Source organism: Austrofundulus limnaeus, unplaced genomic scaffold (assembly GCF_001266775.1).
Source record: "Austrofundulus limnaeus strain Quisiro unplaced genomic scaffold, Austrofundulus_limnaeus-1.0 Scaffold165, whole genome shotgun sequence".
Taxonomy (NCBI): Eukaryota; Metazoa; Chordata; class Actinopteri; order Cyprinodontiformes; family Rivulidae; genus Austrofundulus; species Austrofundulus limnaeus.
This window is the reverse complement of record NW_013952567.1, coordinates 321,229-339,498: the sequence shown is the minus strand read 5'-3', so window position 1 is coordinate 339,498 and position 18,270 is coordinate 321,229. Positions and strand designations below refer to the sequence as shown.

The 18,270-nt window shown below is 36.6% G+C and overlaps 2 protein-coding genes across 5 annotated transcripts in view; one reads left to right on the top strand and one right to left on the bottom strand.

Annotated features, from left to right (window-relative positions):
• Window positions 1–15,262, top strand: part of cblc (Cbl proto-oncogene C, E3 ubiquitin protein ligase) — a 17,661-nt gene extending 2,399 nt beyond the window's left edge. Inside the window, exons 2-12 of one of the 2 annotated variants that reach the window (XM_014017275.1) lie at window positions 6,720–6,866; window positions 6,955–7,111; window positions 7,286–7,407; window positions 9,919–10,056; window positions 10,155–10,242; window positions 10,357–10,488; window positions 12,233–12,406; window positions 13,339–13,491; window positions 13,598–13,644; window positions 14,080–14,135; window positions 15,045–15,262. In XM_014017275.1, the coding sequence (XP_013872729.1) occupies window positions 6,720–6,866; window positions 6,955–7,111; window positions 7,286–7,407; window positions 9,919–10,056; window positions 10,155–10,242; window positions 10,357–10,488; window positions 12,233–12,406; window positions 13,339–13,491; window positions 13,598–13,644; window positions 14,080–14,135; window positions 15,045–15,175 (1,345 nt within the window). In that variant the 3' untranslated portion in view covers window positions 15,176–15,262. Of the gene's footprint in view, window positions 1–6,719; window positions 6,867–6,954; window positions 7,112–7,285; window positions 7,408–9,918; window positions 10,057–10,154; window positions 10,243–10,356; window positions 10,489–12,229; window positions 12,407–13,338; window positions 13,492–13,597; window positions 13,645–14,079; window positions 14,136–15,044 lie in introns of both variants that reach the window. The other variant, XM_014017274.1, reaches the window with a different exon arrangement.
• Window positions 15,263–15,744: 482 nt separating this feature from the next.
• Window positions 15,745–18,270, bottom strand: part of LOC106523742 (trypsin) — a 19,057-nt gene continuing 16,531 nt past the window's right edge. The window contains exons 3-6 of one of the 3 annotated variants that reach the window (XM_014017281.1): window positions 17,433–17,531; window positions 16,704–16,870; window positions 16,491–16,627; window positions 16,160–16,410 (exon numbers count right to left, since the gene is read on the bottom strand). In XM_014017281.1, coding sequence (XP_013872735.1) covers window positions 16,258–16,410; window positions 16,491–16,627; window positions 16,704–16,870; window positions 17,433–17,531 — 556 coding nt within the window. In that variant the 3' untranslated portion in view covers window positions 16,160–16,257. Of the gene's footprint in view, window positions 16,628–16,703; window positions 16,871–17,432; window positions 17,532–18,270 lie in introns of all 3 variants that reach the window. The other 2 variants (XM_014017280.1, XM_014017282.1) reach the window with 2 other exon arrangements.

Sequence of the window (18,270 nt, the reverse complement as noted above, 5' to 3'; positions counted from 1 at the left end):
GTCAGGATCATGGAAATGATGACTGATCAATAAAAAGAATGAGAAGATAACAAAGATCAATTATTATTAAATTTATACCTAAAAATTAACAGATGAGATAAAAAACATTTTGATCCCTCACAGAATCCTAACTGAACCTCGCTGTATTTTGATACTTCRAAAAGGAATTTCATTCAAAACAAATAATACAAGAACATCTAATCTCCAAATGTTAATAAAGTATACAACTGTGTTAGAATGTTAACTGTTTGGCTGAATTGGATCTTTTTGAAGGGTGGAAATTCGATTTGGAGATTGAGCTGCCTTCTCCCGTCCCTGTCGGGAATACTAACGATGCATGTGGAAAATGAGCCAAACCAGCCACTTTGTGATGCTAATACAGGAAAGCCAGAAAAAGCAACAGCGTCCTTTGAATCTGAGCAGCTCGAGAGAAGAAAGACAGATTGTTTTTGAGCATTTTTTTTTCTATTTGTGCCTTAGGTTGTATGTTTGGGGGAGGCTGCCATTCGTTAGCTTTCTCATCTTGTATTTGCCTGTTTTTATTTATTAAATGCAAGCTGTTTGTTAAAGATGAAACATTGTTGTCCAAGCTCAAAAATTAGCATAAGATTAGTGTTGTTTATCTATTGTCTCTATTCTAAAATGTATCGTGTTAACAAATTTAAGTTGTAGAGACTTTTACGTGGAAATGTTTTTTAATGCAAGTTTAGCCATAATTTCTGTAACAGGTTATAACTACACCTTTTCATCCTTACTTAATTATTAATAAATGGTTAGTTAACCTTGAAAATATCATTACTTAAGGATGATTTATACTTAATAAGCTATAAGTTATCTTTACCTATAAAGGCTAATTGCATGCTTAATAACTCATGAATTAACTACTCTATTTACTGTGTGTATGTATGTAAATGCTCATTTATATACATATATACACACAGGTAAAAAAAAAAAACAACTTGTTGCCCTTCAGGCTTTTGTCCATTAAAAAATATGTTAAAAAGACATAAATAGTCTTCACTTCAGAAGTGTTCACAAAAAGACCTAACTACTAACAACTGCCTAAATTATTGATGCACTGCAGAATTAGTATAGTCCAGGGCTGTTCAACTAAATTTCTCTGGGGGCCACAGTTACAGCAAGCGATTATGTAATTAAACCAAGTATTAGTAAGTAAGTAAGTAAGTAAAATTTAATTTATAAAGCGCCTTTCACAGAAATATATTCACAAGGTGCTGTACAGTCATTAACAGTATAAAAACGGTGGAAAGAATAAGATGAAACAGAAAAACATAATTACTTATAAGCAACGAAAATTGAACATTAAATCAGGAATTAATTTCTAAAATTGTAAATCAAACACAAGGTCAATGCACGTCAAAATATACAATAATACACAAAAACATAATGAATGCGGGAGAGAAAATATGGCGTAAGTTCAATAATAAAGAAAACAAAGATTAGCGAAGCATTCACAGTGGAGGTAGGTTGGCAGTAATGGTGAAATGGTTAGCTAAACACTTTAGAGAAAAGGTGAGTTTTTAGGAGTGTCTTGAAAGAGACAATATTATCAAGGGAGCACAGATTAAAAGGGAGTTCATTCCAGAGCCTGGGGGCCACAGATGAGAAGGCACGGCCACCACGGGTCTTAAAGCGAGTGAGGGGAACCATAAGGAGATGTTGATCCTGTGAGCGGAGGTCTCGTCTGGGGTTGTAAGGGGAAATGAAACTTTTAATGTATTCAGGGGCTTGTCCATGAAGAGCTCTGAAGGTGAGGACCAGGACTTTGAGCCGGATTCTGAATGGAACCGGAAGCCAGTGAAGTTCTGCTAGGATCGGGGAGATGTGGGTGAATTTGGAGGTTCAGGTTAGGAGTCTTGCTGCCGAGTTTTGGACAAGCTGAAGACGATTTAACTGTTTCTGGTTAAGACAGGTGAACAAGCTATTACAATAGTCTAAGCGGGTAGAAATGAAGGCATGAATTACCATTTCCAAGTCTGAAGTGGACAGAAGGGGCTGGAGTTTTGAGATATTACGGAGCTGAAAATAGCAAGTGGAAACCAGGTTCTTTATGTGTTTATCTAGTGATAGATCTGAGTCAAGATWTACTTGCACACATTCTGCTTAGCAGTTGAACTCAAAGAGCTGAGATGTTCTTTTATCTGATTTTATTTTCAGGGGCCAGGATCAGTGTCTCTGTCTTACTGAGGTTTAAAAGTAACAAGTTGTCAGACAGCCACTGGTTAACTTTTGTGACACATTTTATAAGAGAGGTGAGCTTGTGAGTGGTGGAGGGATTAAAGGAGCAGTATAACTGCAGGTCATCTGCATAGAAATGGTAGGAGATGTCTGGGAAATTATTGATGACCTCAGTCAGGGGGCGAATGTAGAGCAGGAATAGAATTGGGCCCAGGATGGAACCCTGTGGAACTCCGCAGGTGAGTTTGGCTGAGTCAGAGAGAGTTTGACCTAATAAGACTGAGAAAGAGTGGTCTGAGAGGTATGGTATTGCAAAGGTATTACAAAGATCTGTTACCTTTGAAATAGTTTTTTTTTTTGCTGCATTTAATCCTGAATACAACATACAGAACCCTATGTAATAAAAGTAGTTATAATAAAACAACAAAACCAAAAATAACACATTATTTCCCACAAAAATATTTTGACGTCTCTGACTTGCCAAATTTTTAAATCAATTTTATTTTCACTTTCATAGTTTTATGTTCAACTGCTTGTAGTTTTAAYTGTTACTTTTAGCCAAGATTCTAGCATTTCTGTAGACACCAAACATGTCATTAAAGTAGAAAACCGGGGGTTTGGGCTCAAGAGATAAACGAACCAATTGGCGGATCAGACTTTGGTCACTTTGGGCCATCAGTTGAATAGCCCTGGTGGTCAGTTCAAACATTCTCCAACCATTGATACATGTCTAACACACGATGTGAAAGTACATTTACAAGAGCACCTGGTTCTTAACCTGGGTTCGATCGAACCCTAGGGGTTCAATGAGCCGGTCTCAGGGGTTCGGCGGAGCCTCTGCTGCGGAGGTAAAGACACACTTGTGTAAAGTCGTGATGACATGCCCCGCTTGGCCATCACTTGCCACAGAGGATCACGTGAGATTGTTTGGCCAATCAGTTCTGGCCCTAAAAAAGTATTTTGTGGATTCAAAACAACAAAAAACAAATTAGCTTTAAAATAATTTTAAAAAGTTATAAAAAGTGTTAAATTCTTCAAAAAAAATCCTAATTTATTTTTTATTAGTAAAATAGTAAAAAATATTTTTTGGGTGCTGAAATTTTTTTATGGGGCCAAAATATTTTTTTGGGGCCAGAATAAAGTCACATTGTAATTTGTTGTGAGTTCATGCACTGTTGGTTTTGTTCTTTGAGCAAGGTGATGTTCATGCACGGCTCATTTTATACACCAGCAAAAAAAAAAAAAAAAAAAACATGTCTTGAATTTGGAAAATAAATCATATTTTATTTATCACTAAAAAGGGTTCAGTGAATGCGCATACGAAACTGGTGGGTTCGGTACCTCAAAAAAGGTTAAGAACCACTGGAATGAGTACATTGGTTTTGGAAGTAATAAGCCATTATGGGTAAAGCATTAATGATGAGTTAATTTATGACTTATTAAGTATGAATCATTCTTAATAATTGATGGTTTCAAGGTCAGCTAATCATTTGTTAATGATTGAGTAAGGCTGAATAAGGTGCAGGTTTTAAAGTGCTGCCGCAATTTCAATAATGAAATTTGACTGTAAGGGTAAAACATTTATAAGAATATTGAGACACTTATTTGCAGTCAGTCATGTTTCTCCTTCTGTCTTGCAGCACAGTGGATTAATGGTTAGTACTGTTGCCTCAAAGTAAGAAGGTYCTGAGTGGGTCGGTCCTGGGTCAGTCGGTTCTGGGCTCCTTTTGTGTGTTTAGGTTGCTTTCCTTCACATACTCCCCTTCAAAAATGATCTTAATCTTTAATCTTGATCATAAAAAGTGATCTTGATAGGATTTCTCAGTTAAATAAACATAAATATTTTCTTCTTTGACAATAATTTAAAGACAGCTGAACACATTTTGTGCAGATTGGTGGCCAAACTAACAACAAGCTGACAAAGTTTGATTCCTTTAGATGTAACTGATTGTTTCACGCTGGCTTTAATTAGTTCAGCTGGTTGAACTTTTGGCCCTCAGCCYAGTTTTGTAAATTATTGTCTATTGTTAATTTGTTTAACATTTATTTGCAGGTTTTTAGAGCACCAACTCTCACTTTGGAACCTTTTTCAGCAGAATCTGAAAATCAGATAAGCCATCACTGTCAATCTTTTTCTTGCACAACAGATGGGTTTTTCACCACATGAAGACCTGCTTGGGCAGCCAAGCAGCAAATTTACTTACTGTGTGTTTGTATCTAATTGTAGAAGTAATGTCTCATGTTTCTTTTTTCTTTTTTAAATGTCACACTCCTGTTTCCTCTTTGTTGGTGGCTCCTAAGCAAATTCTCGGGCTATTTATGAAAAATCGAACTCTCCATGTTGAAATAGCATCACTGGTCTACCAGTTCAACCCTAAAACAGAACTGAGATGGAACAGATGGCGACGACGACAGTAAAAAGCTCAGCGGTCTGAATATTTTCTTTTTTTTTTCTCAGCACACCGGTGGCTTTGGGCTCGGCTGCCAGGAATTTAAGAGACACAGATGCAAATGTGAAAACTTTGAACATTTTCTTGAAAAAGTTGTCTGAGAATATTTTAAGGCTAATAAAAGTGCTGGAGAAAATAAAAATCAATGTTATTAAAATAAGTTGTGAATGTTATTCACAACTTAATGTTATTATACAATGTTATTAAAAGAGTTAAAACACAAATACTTGAATTTAGGTTACTTGGTGGGACATGGTTCCTCAAAATAATTTTTAAGTTTTCCAGTGTGAACGGCCAAACCTGAAATAAACATAAAAAAATTTGTATAAAAGATTTACAGTACTTTGGGTTTGTTGGTAAGTGAAACTCTTTTGAATATCTATTTAAATCTCTCCACTGCCATTTCAACACTTGAGACCAATTGACTGAGTTTGTGGTGAAAAAAAAGATATTCTGTGGATTTTCCTTATTTAAATTTGAAGAAAAACTTTATTAAAACATAACTGATGTCAAGATGAAATTAAGGTCCATTTGATAAAACATTAAAGTCATTAAACGGCCTTGTATTCCTGGGGAATATTTGTCAAGACAAACAAAGTTGTATCAGTTTACATTAAATCTTGAAAATATGTGGGATCTCTTGCAACACTGTAAAATGTTTTGTGATTTTTAGTGCTCGAAGTATGTATTGAGCTACTCTCAGCTACTACTACACCACAGCTCAGTGCCTGTAAAACTGAACAATGGTTGTTACRTTTGCTGTGGTTTAGCTGTGGTGGCCATTTTGAATGAGGTTGACTCCAAAAGTTGTTCCGTTGCAGACGTGAAGACATTCATCACATTCTGAAGGTTTCATTAAAATCTGTTCCCTCTAAAAAAATATCATAGAAATGATCATAGGCTTGCTAATGTAGCTGAAAATGTTGGATACCACTAAGGTATCAATGTATCAAGACATAATGTTACACAGAAAAACATCAAGAAAATGTGCATGCGTTAAATCTTTTCAGAATATGACAACTGATTTTATGTGAGGTTTAGGGTAAGGATGTTAGGCTTTAGAAACAACTGTAAATGAATGGAAGTCAATAAACAGTCCCAATAAGGAGAGAAATACAGTCTTCTGTGTGTGTGTGGGGGGGGAGTTGTTAAGAAAACAATTTGACAACAAGAGAAAATAAAATTTTAGAGGCCTCTTTTAAATGGAGGTACATACAGCTTCAGAAAATAGCCAACTGACAGGGTTATTACTGTACATGTTACCACAGTAATGATGTCATTTGAAAAATATTTTTACGAACATGGGCCTAGCCGATGCGTGGGATGTGGATTTCCTCCCACCTCTACAACTGCATCCCTCAGTATCTATTGAAGGTTCTTATTTTCTCATTGAGGTTTAAAAAGCTACAACCACTTCTACCATTAACTAGTGTACCTCTGATGCCTGGGTAGATCGGAATTTTTTTTTTCTTTCTACAGAGGTGTTGTCAAAGAGCATCCGCTGCTGTGTAGCATTAATGTTGCYCCGAGCTGCAAGAAGGTAAAAAGCTTTTTTAGACGGAGATCAAACAGTTTATATAAAAACAAGTTTGACAGACTGAAACAATTTAAAAGTGGCCTGAAGTAGCACACTGGCCACTGGAACATTTTGTGGTATTTACAGACGAGCATGCTGCAACCAGCATCCTGTTTGCAAGCTGGACTACCTTTTGTGTTTACTTGTGTGTGTGTATGTGTGTGTGCGTGTCTACGGAAAACATCAGCAGTGCTTCAGTATTTCTCCTGTCAACAGATGCAAAGCAGAAGAGGCACTGAATAAAGTACACCAGCTGAATTTATTAACTTATGCTAAAAAAGGCAAACTACATTTTTATTATATTGTAATAAACATTGAGACATTGCAGATTCACTGTCCTTTTCTTTCTGACATGAATTTTCCTAAAAGAGAACCAGTGGGTTTTGAGGTTGAAAGGGATTTTTTTTAATTTAAAAAAATGCTTAGTTGTATTTCTGCATTTGTATTGAAAGTTTACTGTCTTTTTTATTTTTATTTTTTTTATTATTTTTTAGGAGAAATCTGACCAAACTGTCCTTGCTGTTCAGTCACATGCTGTGGGAGCTAAAAGCAATGTTTCCAAGAGGCTATTTTCAAGGTGACACTTATAAAATGAATAAAACTGAGGCGGACCAGTTTTGGAGGAACTGTTTTGATAACATGTGAGTGTAAAAATACCTTGTGATCAGTCATTTGCACGGTTTGCTCTGTGCACACATATAGCCTGAATGTGTTTCTGTATTCTGATAGGTGTATAGTCCTGTGGAAAACATTCAAAGAGAAGCTGAAAAGTGTGCATCATTTTGAGGAAGGGATGGAGTCCATGGCCCTGAAATCAACTATTGATCTGACCTGCAATAATCACGTCTCAGTGTTTGAGTTTGACATTTTCACAAGACTATTCCAGGTGAGCAGGATGCTTCCAGGACATTCTGTTGAGGTCAWTCAAAGGACTAACTTCAACAGACAAGATAATAGTTCTTCAAGTCTGAAAAACATCTCAATTATTACTTTAGGTTGTTGCATCTGCCAATTTTTTTTAATATATCCTTATTTTTTACCTTACATTTACCCTTTTTAGCCTTGGAGGTCTCTCATAAGGAACTGGAACCAGCTAGCTGTGACCCATCCAGGCTACATGGCCTTCCTCACATACGACCAGGTTGTAGCTCGACTGGAACATTACCTGCGCCGACCTGGGAGGTGAGCAAAATATCTCACAATTTGTTTATTTGAATAAAAATCCAGTTTCCTGTCAAGCAGGGCCGGCCCTAGCCAAATTGGTGTCCTAGGCAAGACTTTATGTGGCTTTCCTTGTTCATTTCTTTCAATCTCACTGCCAATTTACAAACATTCACATACTAAATTTAATAGTTCTGTCTTTGATATTGTTTTTTTTTTCTTTAGAAACCAGGTTGTTCAACTAAAAGCTTTAACAATRTAATTCATTTGAAACAGAAAACAGAAGTCTACCTCATATCTGCCAGCAACGGCTGACAGCAATGAGGAAAACCTGTTCATGTTAACAAGCAGCTGTGGAGTGAAGTAGCTCTAGGGGGGTCCAGGGGTATACTCCAATGAAGAATTTTTATAAAACATTTACTTAAAACTATACATTTCTTGAAGAGCATTTTACTAAATTTCTGGGATTCATAAAACAACATAAAATCAGTATTTTTTTATCATGACTGAAACTTCCTTTATTCTTATTTTGTTTCTATTTACACATTGAGCACCGGTATTTAGCTATGATAAGTACAGTACACCTTTTTGATTGTTTTAGCAATTAGGTCATAATAAAAATGTTCAGGTATTGAAAGGGGTTAACATCAGGTGAAAAATACATATTACAACATGATATACAACTAAATACAATAAAAAGTAACTTAAAATACAAGGGCAGAGTGATATATAATTAAATGCATCCTATATTTCTAAACTTTACAGAGTCCATCACCTTTACCAGCTTGAAGTATTCCTATCAGTTGCAGAAAGAAAAACAGTTTTCATGATGGTGCTTCACTTTATTAATATTTGCAGATTTTTCTTCATGTCTAAAGTCCTTCAATGGTATTTCAATAGATTTGAGGTCTAATTTTGCTGGGTCTCTGCAAGACCTCCATTTCTTCATTTATCAGCTAGTCTTCTTTCCTATTATTGTTTCAATAATTGTGATTTTGTTGATTCCTGACTTTTATTGTTTTATAGTTCTTCTCTTACTGTGACTCTTGAGTGACATAACAAGCACCTTCAAATGAATGATGATGATGATGATGATGATGATGATGATGATGATGACGATGATGATGATGATGATGATGAAGAGGATGTAGATTTGCTGCTGTGCTGGAGATTGTTAGCCTGTTCTTTCATTTGTTTAAGCCACAGTCTTCAGGCAGACAGCCTCACATTTGCCTCTGTTTTGGCATTTAGAGTTGTTCATGGTTGACTTTATAAGTTGCCCACATCCTGGTGTTGTTAACCAAGTCCAGACCATCAGCCTTCCACCTCTATGCTTGACAGTTCACATTTTGTGTTGGATTTTCACAGGTGACAAAAATATTAACATTCATTGCCTAAGCATAAGAATATATACAAGTGATTTAAAAGACATTTTTGAGAGTAGAAATATAAATTAAAGCTTTTTACTCAAATAAAAGTGTAAAAGTACTGTTTTTAAAACTATTTAAAATATAAAAGTAAAAGGATAGCTCAAACAAAAAGGATAAAAGCTTAAGCCGTGACATCTCCCCATTTTCCTAAAGGCATTTATGACTATAAAATATAATAAAATGATAATGTTGAAATATTTCTGATATGTTAGGTTTCCTGTATCAGCCTCATCTGCCACAGCCATCTTCATACTCGGCTACATAAATCTGCTGTGTCCTGCTGGAGTGTGATTTGATTTGTGTCATACAGGTGTGATGGATCGTACAAACCAATAGGGTGTCAGAATGGTATATATTTATACTTGGCATCCAACTTCAAATTCAATCTAACCAGGAGGTGCCATATWTCTAGWTTTTTTTCTCTGAATGACAAKCCAGAATRAAAACAAGCCAAARGGAAGCAGAAATGAAAYAAGTTCCATATTTTTTAAAATGTAAGGAGTWGAATTAAAAGGTTTGCAACTCCAGTAAAAGTAAATAACCCAAAAAATTTACTTTAATAACAGTATTTGTACTTCATTACTTGACACCTCTGCTTGTTTTCAATCAAACCTCAAGTCAAAGTTTGTTCAGACAAATTGTTGCCAAAAAAAAGGCTGTTTTGTCATGTTAGGTTGTTTCCTCACCTTTTTTTAAAAAACAACTTTTTGACAGAAGTTCTACRTGTTTAGTATTTCTGTGACTCTTTTGGTCCGAGCTTTAACTCTAAACATGTTTTCTGAAACCTTTAAGCTTTAAAATTTAGATTTGTTCATCACTTCAAAGCATAAGCACTTCAAGATGAACGGGCAGCACTAAAAACTTRCACGTTCGAAATGACTTTTCAACATTTCCCACACTGAGGGATAGCAACAATTGCTTCTCTATTAAGCACATGATTTTGAAATGTTTGCAAACAAAATGAACTATCATTAAAATAACCCTAAACAATGTTTAGGTAAATGAAATGCAGATTAATTATCTAAGCGTCTCYAAATTTGTATCTACTTTGATTCTCTGTATTTAAACAACTTGGATTAACAAGAATCTGTTTTCTATTAAGCTACATTTTTCGTCTGAGCTGCACCCGCATGGGTCAGTGGGCTRTTGGCCATGTGACCATTGAAGGTGACATCATCCAGACCATTCCTCAGAACACACCTCTCTACCAGGCACTCATTCAGGGCTTCAAGGAAGGCTGGTTAGTGCAGCACACACACACACACACACACTGGTCAAGCACTTATTTTTTCCTTCATTAAAATGTTTCCTGTAAGRGCTGTGTTCCTGTTCCTGCAGTTACATTTACCCAGATGGCCGTGACGTGAACCCTGACCTGACAAGCTTGTGTGAACCCGCYAACAAAGAAAAAGTCAAAGTTTCAGAAGTAAGATGCTTCTGTTTTTTTTTTTTAATCTGGTTCACAGTGAACCGTGAACAGAATCTTGATTCTTGTGATGTTTTCTGCTCTGTCATGTCTCGCTGACCAACCACCCAACAGGAGCAGTATGAGCTCTACTGTGAGATTGGCAGCACCTTCCAGCTGTGTAAGATCTGCACAGAGAGGGATAAAGACATTCGCATTCATCCCTGTGGACACCTTCTGTGTCGATCCTGTCTCACAGGATGGCAGGTAGAAATCCCAATTTATTTATTCGAAAATTCACCCATGCTGACCTGCCTTCAAAAATATATATAAAATAAATAAATAAATCACAGCGCGATGTTGGAATAATATTACACATTCTTACTGCAAGCCTGTTGTGTTCAGTGAAGGGAAACAGTTGGGGTTGATTGAAATGGATGTATGCTTGTATGGTACAGTTTGGTTGTTGGTTGTCCTCTTAACTTATGTGTGTGTGTCTTATATATGTACGTTTAAGCATAATTGCTGACAATGGCATGCAGGGTTTTCGAGCATAGCCCCCCCAATGGTAGACCAGGTTTGAGCCCAGGTTGTGTCAGAAAGGGCGCTTGGAGTAAAACACTGGTTAAATATTTGTGTGCGTTCACTTGATGTGGTGATCCCAGAAAAAGAAGCAGCCTGAAAGAACAACAACAAAAAAATACCTTTTGGATTAAAATATCATTTATTCTAAACCAGAAGAGCCCAAAGTGGGGCCCGCGGGCCAGATTTGGCCCACCAAGCCATTTGATTTGGCCCATAGGTTGTAAGCTGTTATCCTATAGGTAGAAACACAGTGTTTCCATTGGTCAAATGACTATAAAAGGGCTGTAGTGAAGGTAGTTTTCAGTCTTGGTGCTGACATATCTTTGATTTATTAGGATTAAACATGAAACATGAAACGACAACAAGAAATATTTAGGTCAGATTTGACCCCGCATGTAGATTTGCACACTTTATAAGGCCACAAAAACTCATATTTTATCTATTTATGAAATGTCCCATGAGCCTTTGCTACTTGAGCGTATGGCAGACTTTCTCCAAGTGCACAGACTAAAACAAAAGAGGGCCATTGCACAGCTTAATTGTTCAAAATAAATGACTTTACTTAAAAAAGTATTTGTATTTCATGTATTATATAACTGCATCTGGCCCGCAGCCATGGATAGATTTTCATTTTGGCCCCCTCAGGGAAAATGTTTGGGCACCCCTGTTCTAAACTATGTGAAACTACCGTAGGTTCTAAAACAAAACATATTCCAGAGAGTTTTGAAACTTGTTCTTGTTTTTATAAGAAATAATACAAGGCTTAATGTGTAACTGTAAAGTATTAAATCACAGCTGATCATGGTGTACCTCTGACTGATCCAGTCCACTGCTCCAGCAGTAGGACTTCCCCGACTTCCTACTTCCTCTTTCACTAACAAGAATTATAGCTCTATATTCAGCCGGTGCTCTTCCATCTGCACAGAAGGTGCGTCRTTCTTTGAAAAACAGAAAAGCAGAGCACCATGTTGTGACGTTTGGCCCAGCATTTCCTGTCAGATCAGCTTCACATCCTCCTCAAACAGTATCTGTTGCATTCTCTTATAATAAAAATCATGTGTGAGTGTGAAAAAAACGACATATTATTTTAAATAAGCCTCAGAAACATCAAAACGCATRCTAGAAGAATCTAACCTAGGGGTATTTTAATGACGTGCAAACTGCAAAAGTACATGACTTCTAAGATTAGTTAAAATGGTACAACTCACCTTCCTTCTCRCCTCAACAACAAAGTGGAAAACCGCAGTGTCTGTCGAACACGGTATTTTCCAAGCAGCATGGCGTCTTCTTGTCTTTGAAGACTAACGATATTCCACTACAAACACTTCAGAAGGTGCAAAGCAGTTGTATTGACTAGTGGGTTGCCACACTGATGTTAACTTTCCATATCTTTAAATGTGTTGGGCCCTTGGTAATAATCTAGCAGAAGTCAGCTGGTCACACCTGCCCGTACTGTCGCTGCGACATCAAAGGGACAGAGTCTGTTCTCATCGAGCCMTACCTGAAAGGCAGCCATCAGTGGGAGGAAGATGATGACAGCGAAGAYGAGGACCACGAGGACATTGAGGTGGTGGTAAAGGAAATGGCAGCACTGAGAAAGGTGTGTGAATGTGTTTTTGCACTCCTTTTTTTTTGCCCATCTGTCAAACTGAACTGTTGGTTTGTCCTGGAAAACGTTGTTCAAGATAAAAATTTCACAACACTTTTAGTTTGTATTTCCAGGAAATTAAAATTTAAACAAGTTTAGATGATAATGCAGCAAATCAGAATGGTGAGCCACAAGGGGCTGATTCAAAATTATGGATATGAAGTAGTTATTAGTAGCAAGCATGTTACCTGCAGTAGATAACAATCATAACACTTAATTTGGAGGATTAAAAAAAATCTACAGAGTCCAGCTAATGGCTAACAGCTAGACTGGCTTCAAGTGTATTTCAGACTTTTTTTTTACACTGCATTATTTTTGCCTAAGGTAGACTGGATACTCATGCTGTTTTGCTGATTGCAGCTGACTGTAAACTGTGTTCTAACATTATCAATGAGCGTAATTTTGCACATGAATCCTGAAAGTTTACAACTGAGAATTTATTGTTTTGAGGTTTGAGTTGTTTTAGATGATCTGCTCCTGGATAGATGCCAGTCTGAATAACATTTAGCTTCATTCCTTCATTTTCCAAACTGGTATATTTTTGGCTTGTCTACTGCAGGTTTGGAATACTTGCCAAATTATTTTGTCAAAATGCAAACATGCTATAGGATTACTGATGTTAACATTTTCAAAACAAAATAATATTGCTAACATGTAAACATTAAAAGTGTCAGTAAACTGGCAGTATATTTTTAACTAGTTTTCCCTTTATCTGCAAACCATATGCTTGTAAATAGTTAAACACATTTTATTAATAATTTTCAAGTCATACAGTTATCACTGCAGAACTTCACCAAGCGAGCAACATGTTTACTTTTTGTATTTTGATTAAAAAAAAGTTTTTTGCACTTGTCTGCAACTAACGAAACATGTTTTTTAAACAGTTTTCAAGTTCGGACAACCAGGTGYCCGTCTCTCATTTTAAAGCTCCACCACTGCCCCCTAAAACCAGCAGTGCCCCAAACTGCTCGTCTCCCTCCGGCCAATCTCAAACATCACAAATAAAGGCATTTGAAGATTTCACTCACTCTCACTCTGTAAGTTTCCTCAGACACTTAAAACATTTGCTTATCGGTGTTGTTTGTCTTGACGATGTGATATTTTGTTTTTGGTGATTTTTTTCAATGTTTTTTTTTTCTATAGGTCAACAGTGACAGAGAAGCGCAAATGCACAAACCACATAAAAACAGGTGAGAAGGAATTCACTGCACAGCAAAAACAGCGATAAACCAGATATAAATATGAGCATGCCATTTACATTTTGAAGCCATTTCCTGTCCCTCATTTAAATGTCATGCAATGTGATTAAAATATGTTCTACATTTCTTTTTTAAAAAGTTTGATTTTGACTACCAATTCCTATTATTAATTTCAAAGTCGTTATAAATGAATAAGAAATAAAGAAAGAAAGAGATTTTTTACAGAAGGGCACAATAGGAGCCTGTAATCGCTTACTGGCAAGAGACCTCACAGCATAAACCCGCATTTTGTTTGTATCTGAGTTTGGAGTTTTGAGTTAGTCATTATCAGAAAGGCCAGTTTTATAAGTAACTTATGTAACTGTTCATAAGTGAAACTTTTCCTCCCCTGTATTTGCATTTCTGTTTAAATTCTGTCTTTCACAGGTCTGAATTTCTCGGAGAAGCAAGACTCTCCTCCTCCTCTCAGACCGGTGTTGATTGTGAGTTTACAGTCCTGACCCTGGGATGTTGCACTGAAAATATAATGTTTTCCCACAATTAAATATCTTAACAATTACCTACCATACTTTATAAAAAAAACATGAATTTTATTTCTATACATAAAACCTTCACACATCTAATAATTAAGTGAGAATGCTCAAAATAAAAGTAGGGGAAAAAAGATTCTGGGGAGAAATAAATAATTTTAAGTCATATAAAGTGCTGCTGCCTAAATGAAAAATTTAGGTTTATTATAATTTCATCTGTTTTTCCTTTCACCTGAGCTTTACAACCAATTGATTTCGAACGCACTGCAGCTGTTGAATCTTGCCTCATAATACACCAAAGGCTGTTTTCACTTGTAAAAAAGAAAACAAGACAAAACTTCCTGTCTGTGTTACTGATTTAGTTGGGTCCTTTTAGTCACCGCTGCACAGGAAGCAGAAGACAATGACTTCCAAAAAATGAAAATAGTTCAAAATTGCAGGTTCTAAAAAAAAGTTTGAGCTAACTTGTAAAAGAAGCAGACTTCACTTCCTCTAAAAAGGTCACAAAGGTTATTTTTACACTCAGAGCGTGGTAGAATGTGTCTTTAAAAAAAAGCAGAACAAACTTCTCATTCAGGTCTTATTGGTATAACATGAAGAATTTCTAAGTGTTTCATTTTCACCTCAAATGTGATAAAATGTAGATTTTGACGTACAGCTGAGGTGAGATAAGAAAGCTCCTCGTTAAAAAAAAGATGCAATGCACAAAGTGAAAAGTCACACTCAAAACATGATGGGCTCCGAATAAACAAAAACAAAGGAAAGGAGTGTTTTATAAAGCCATGTGTACAAAAAAAAGGATTAAAAAGTAAGGTTTGCACTATTATTGCAATGAGCATTTCTATTGTTTGTTTTGTGTAGGTGCAGCAGCATGGATCGGACCTTCCAGTCCTGTCGATGAAAGAAGACATAAACAGAAGGAAAAAAGTGGAGGAAGACCAAGAAAAGACAGAACTAGCTTGGGAGACTTAACACGAACAATGTCATCTTGAATTATTATTTTTTTAATCCACTGTACGGAGTCAAAACAAATTAACCAAAAAAAAAGGATTGATAAATTTAAGCCTGAACATGCAAAATAAGTTCTCTGTGGTTTTGTGCCTGACAGTAAATGACCTTATGTTTGCTGCGCAGCTGAAAATGAAAGGAAGGGGCGGGACTGAGAAAAAAACTCCCACTGTGACACCCAACTGTTCAGTAATCACACTGTTGTTATCTGTGCAGTGAGTTCAGCACTAATTCCTAAGTTTAATCTCACACACCATCTTATTTTTAATTAAAGCCTTTAATAAACCTCCTGGAAATAAAAAAGGGCTTGAAAATTTAATTACGGGGGACGATGGTGGCTAATTACGAGGCAAAATAAATTATTGGTAACTGAGCAAAAACGCAACCTTGTCTATTAACACATATTTTCTGAAATATGTTAGATGAATGAGGGCTTGTGTGTTAATTTATTACTGAGTCTTAAATTTGACAAGTAAACTTGTAACTGATACATTCATTAAGAATTAAATTAAATTAAATTAAATTAAATCAAATTAAATTACATTACATTACATTACATTACATTACATTACATTAAATTAAGGATTTAGCATTCCTTGAAGATTATTTTGTGCTGAGAAATGATAAAGATGCAGCCATTTTGGTCAAACATTAAAAATATTGTTTTGTGCAATCTCATCCAAAATTGCTCAGCTGATACTGCATCGAATTTTACATCAGTATCTGTAAACTTGACTGAGTTATAGTCAATGTTTTTGTGTTTTTCAGCCATCCTGAACTGGATTGACTGCGAGGATTAATAATTTAATAATGACAATTAATAAATACCCAGAGGTTAACAAAAACCATGAGGTTTTATTTATTACTGTGACACTTTGACATGTGTGGTTTCAGAAATACAGTATGGGAGGATAGGTCAAAGAAAAGACTTTATATCTAATCTCTCCTACATTAAAAGTCTAGAAGGGAAGTCAGAGAAATAGTTGAAGTAGATTGGTGAAGAGAGAATGAAATTAAGATCAGYGATTTGTGGCAAGAGAGGAGAAAATAAGTGGGGTTTTTTAATTCAGGAATAAGCTGCCAAAGTTTCTTCGATCCAGTAGAGGAACTCACACACTTTGACATAAACGCCGGGGTAGTTGGGTTGAGCACAGCCTCGGCCCCAGGACACGAGGCCGTGCACTTCTCCAGCACACACCAGGGGGCTCCCAGARTCACCCTGACAAACACAGACAGGGTGAGCGTGAGCCAAGCAGACAACAGGTGCAACAGATGAAGGTGGAAAGCAGTCAAACTCACATTGCATACGCCTCTGCCTCCATCCATGTACCCGGCACACACCATCCTGCGCGTGATCATGCCTGGATAGGCCTTCTCGCAGTCACTGTCCTCCACTATGGGCACGTCCAGACACTGCAGACGGGTGGGAAGGTTCACTGCAACAGAAAAACGCGGAGCATCAACCAAACGTTACTCGTTTTTAGCTTTTTTGTTTCCTCTCATTCAAATCACCTTCTTCGCCATCCATGGCGGTGTTTCCCCATCCAGACACAGAGCAGGGGAGGCCTCCCATCGGGCACCCTGTGGGCAGGGGGATGGGTGCGACTGCCTCGGTCACCTCCACAGGATGGAAGAGCTTGATCAGCATGATGTCGTAGTCCAGAGTCTGGTAGTCATAGCTGCACATGGAGACACCTGAAATGAACTTCAATCGCTTTTCTGCACTGATTTATTAAAAATATAAACCCAAATGATCGCCAGAAGTCACTATTTTATTTTGTAGTGTTTATCAGACTATGGTGAAATGTTTTATTGTAAATAAAACCAATATTTTGAAGGGATATTGCTTTTGTTTGTTCCAAACAGAGCAGAGCATGACCGCACCTGTCTCTTTAAACAGGTTTTTTTCTGCTCTGATTTGACAGCAGATTGGTTTAAAATGTTCTGTGCTGCAAGGCGTTTGCTCATTTTGTGTTTTAGCCATGCTTTCCCAGTCACTACACAGGCATTAAATGTGAAGGAATACATAAAAGCTTTCCTAAGCAGTTCAGGAACTGCRTCTTCTCTGAGGGATATTAACCTTCCTTTGTGTGGATTTTAAGCTTTGTAAGTCTGAACAACCCCTGCATGCACAAAACGCTCACGAAGAGACAGAGAAAAAGGCCCAGAAAGCAGAAAATTTTCTACTTTTAAGTTGTGCAAATGAAGAGACAGAAACGATGGAGCGTTTCTTTCATYCACCTGGGGTGCCAGATGATGGTGTCAGTCTTCACGAGCTGCTCTGTTCCCTCGAACACACGGACGTCATGTTCTCCCAGGAAGATCTGCATGTAATAAGGACTGAGAAAAGGAAGAAACGAAAGAAGAAAAAAAACCTTTAGAACAATATTTTCTGTATTTCAGTTTCAATCAATACTAATTACAGCACCTATTAGGGATGTCAAGACATAAGCTTTAAAGTACCCTTATTGATGGCCCTCAGGGATAGATCATTTATCAGTTCATTCATTATTTATTGCCTGCTCTTCTTCCTTTTCTGTCATAAGTTTGGAATTACATCTTCTTGTGCAGGAGCTAACTTGTACAAAAAAAAAAAAAAAACAATAACAATCTAATTTTGTGAGAAAACTCAGTTCCCGTTGGAGCCCTGTAGATCACGGATGGGCAAAGGAGACACAATTTTTTGTTGATTCTACCAAAGGGCCACATAGCACAACATACTTACCCAAATAAAACTGTCATTTTATATATAAATGCTAATGTATGTTAATTAAACCATCATACACTGCAGTAACTTAACATATTTCGTGCTCAAGTTCATGTATAACAGTTGTACTCTAATTTGATGAACATGAATACAAACCATTTAATGCAAACTAAAAATAAATGTATGTAAATTTATGTACTTGCGACTTCAGTAACCTTCTCATATACTGTAGCTCTGTGCAATGTGTTGTGGTGGTGACTTATATTAAAACCCTTCATAGCAGATAGCATCTCTAGGCAGATTAAACATAGATTTAACTTGAAATTTTGTGAGCAGACAGTCCTCCCCCAAACATATATATATATATATATA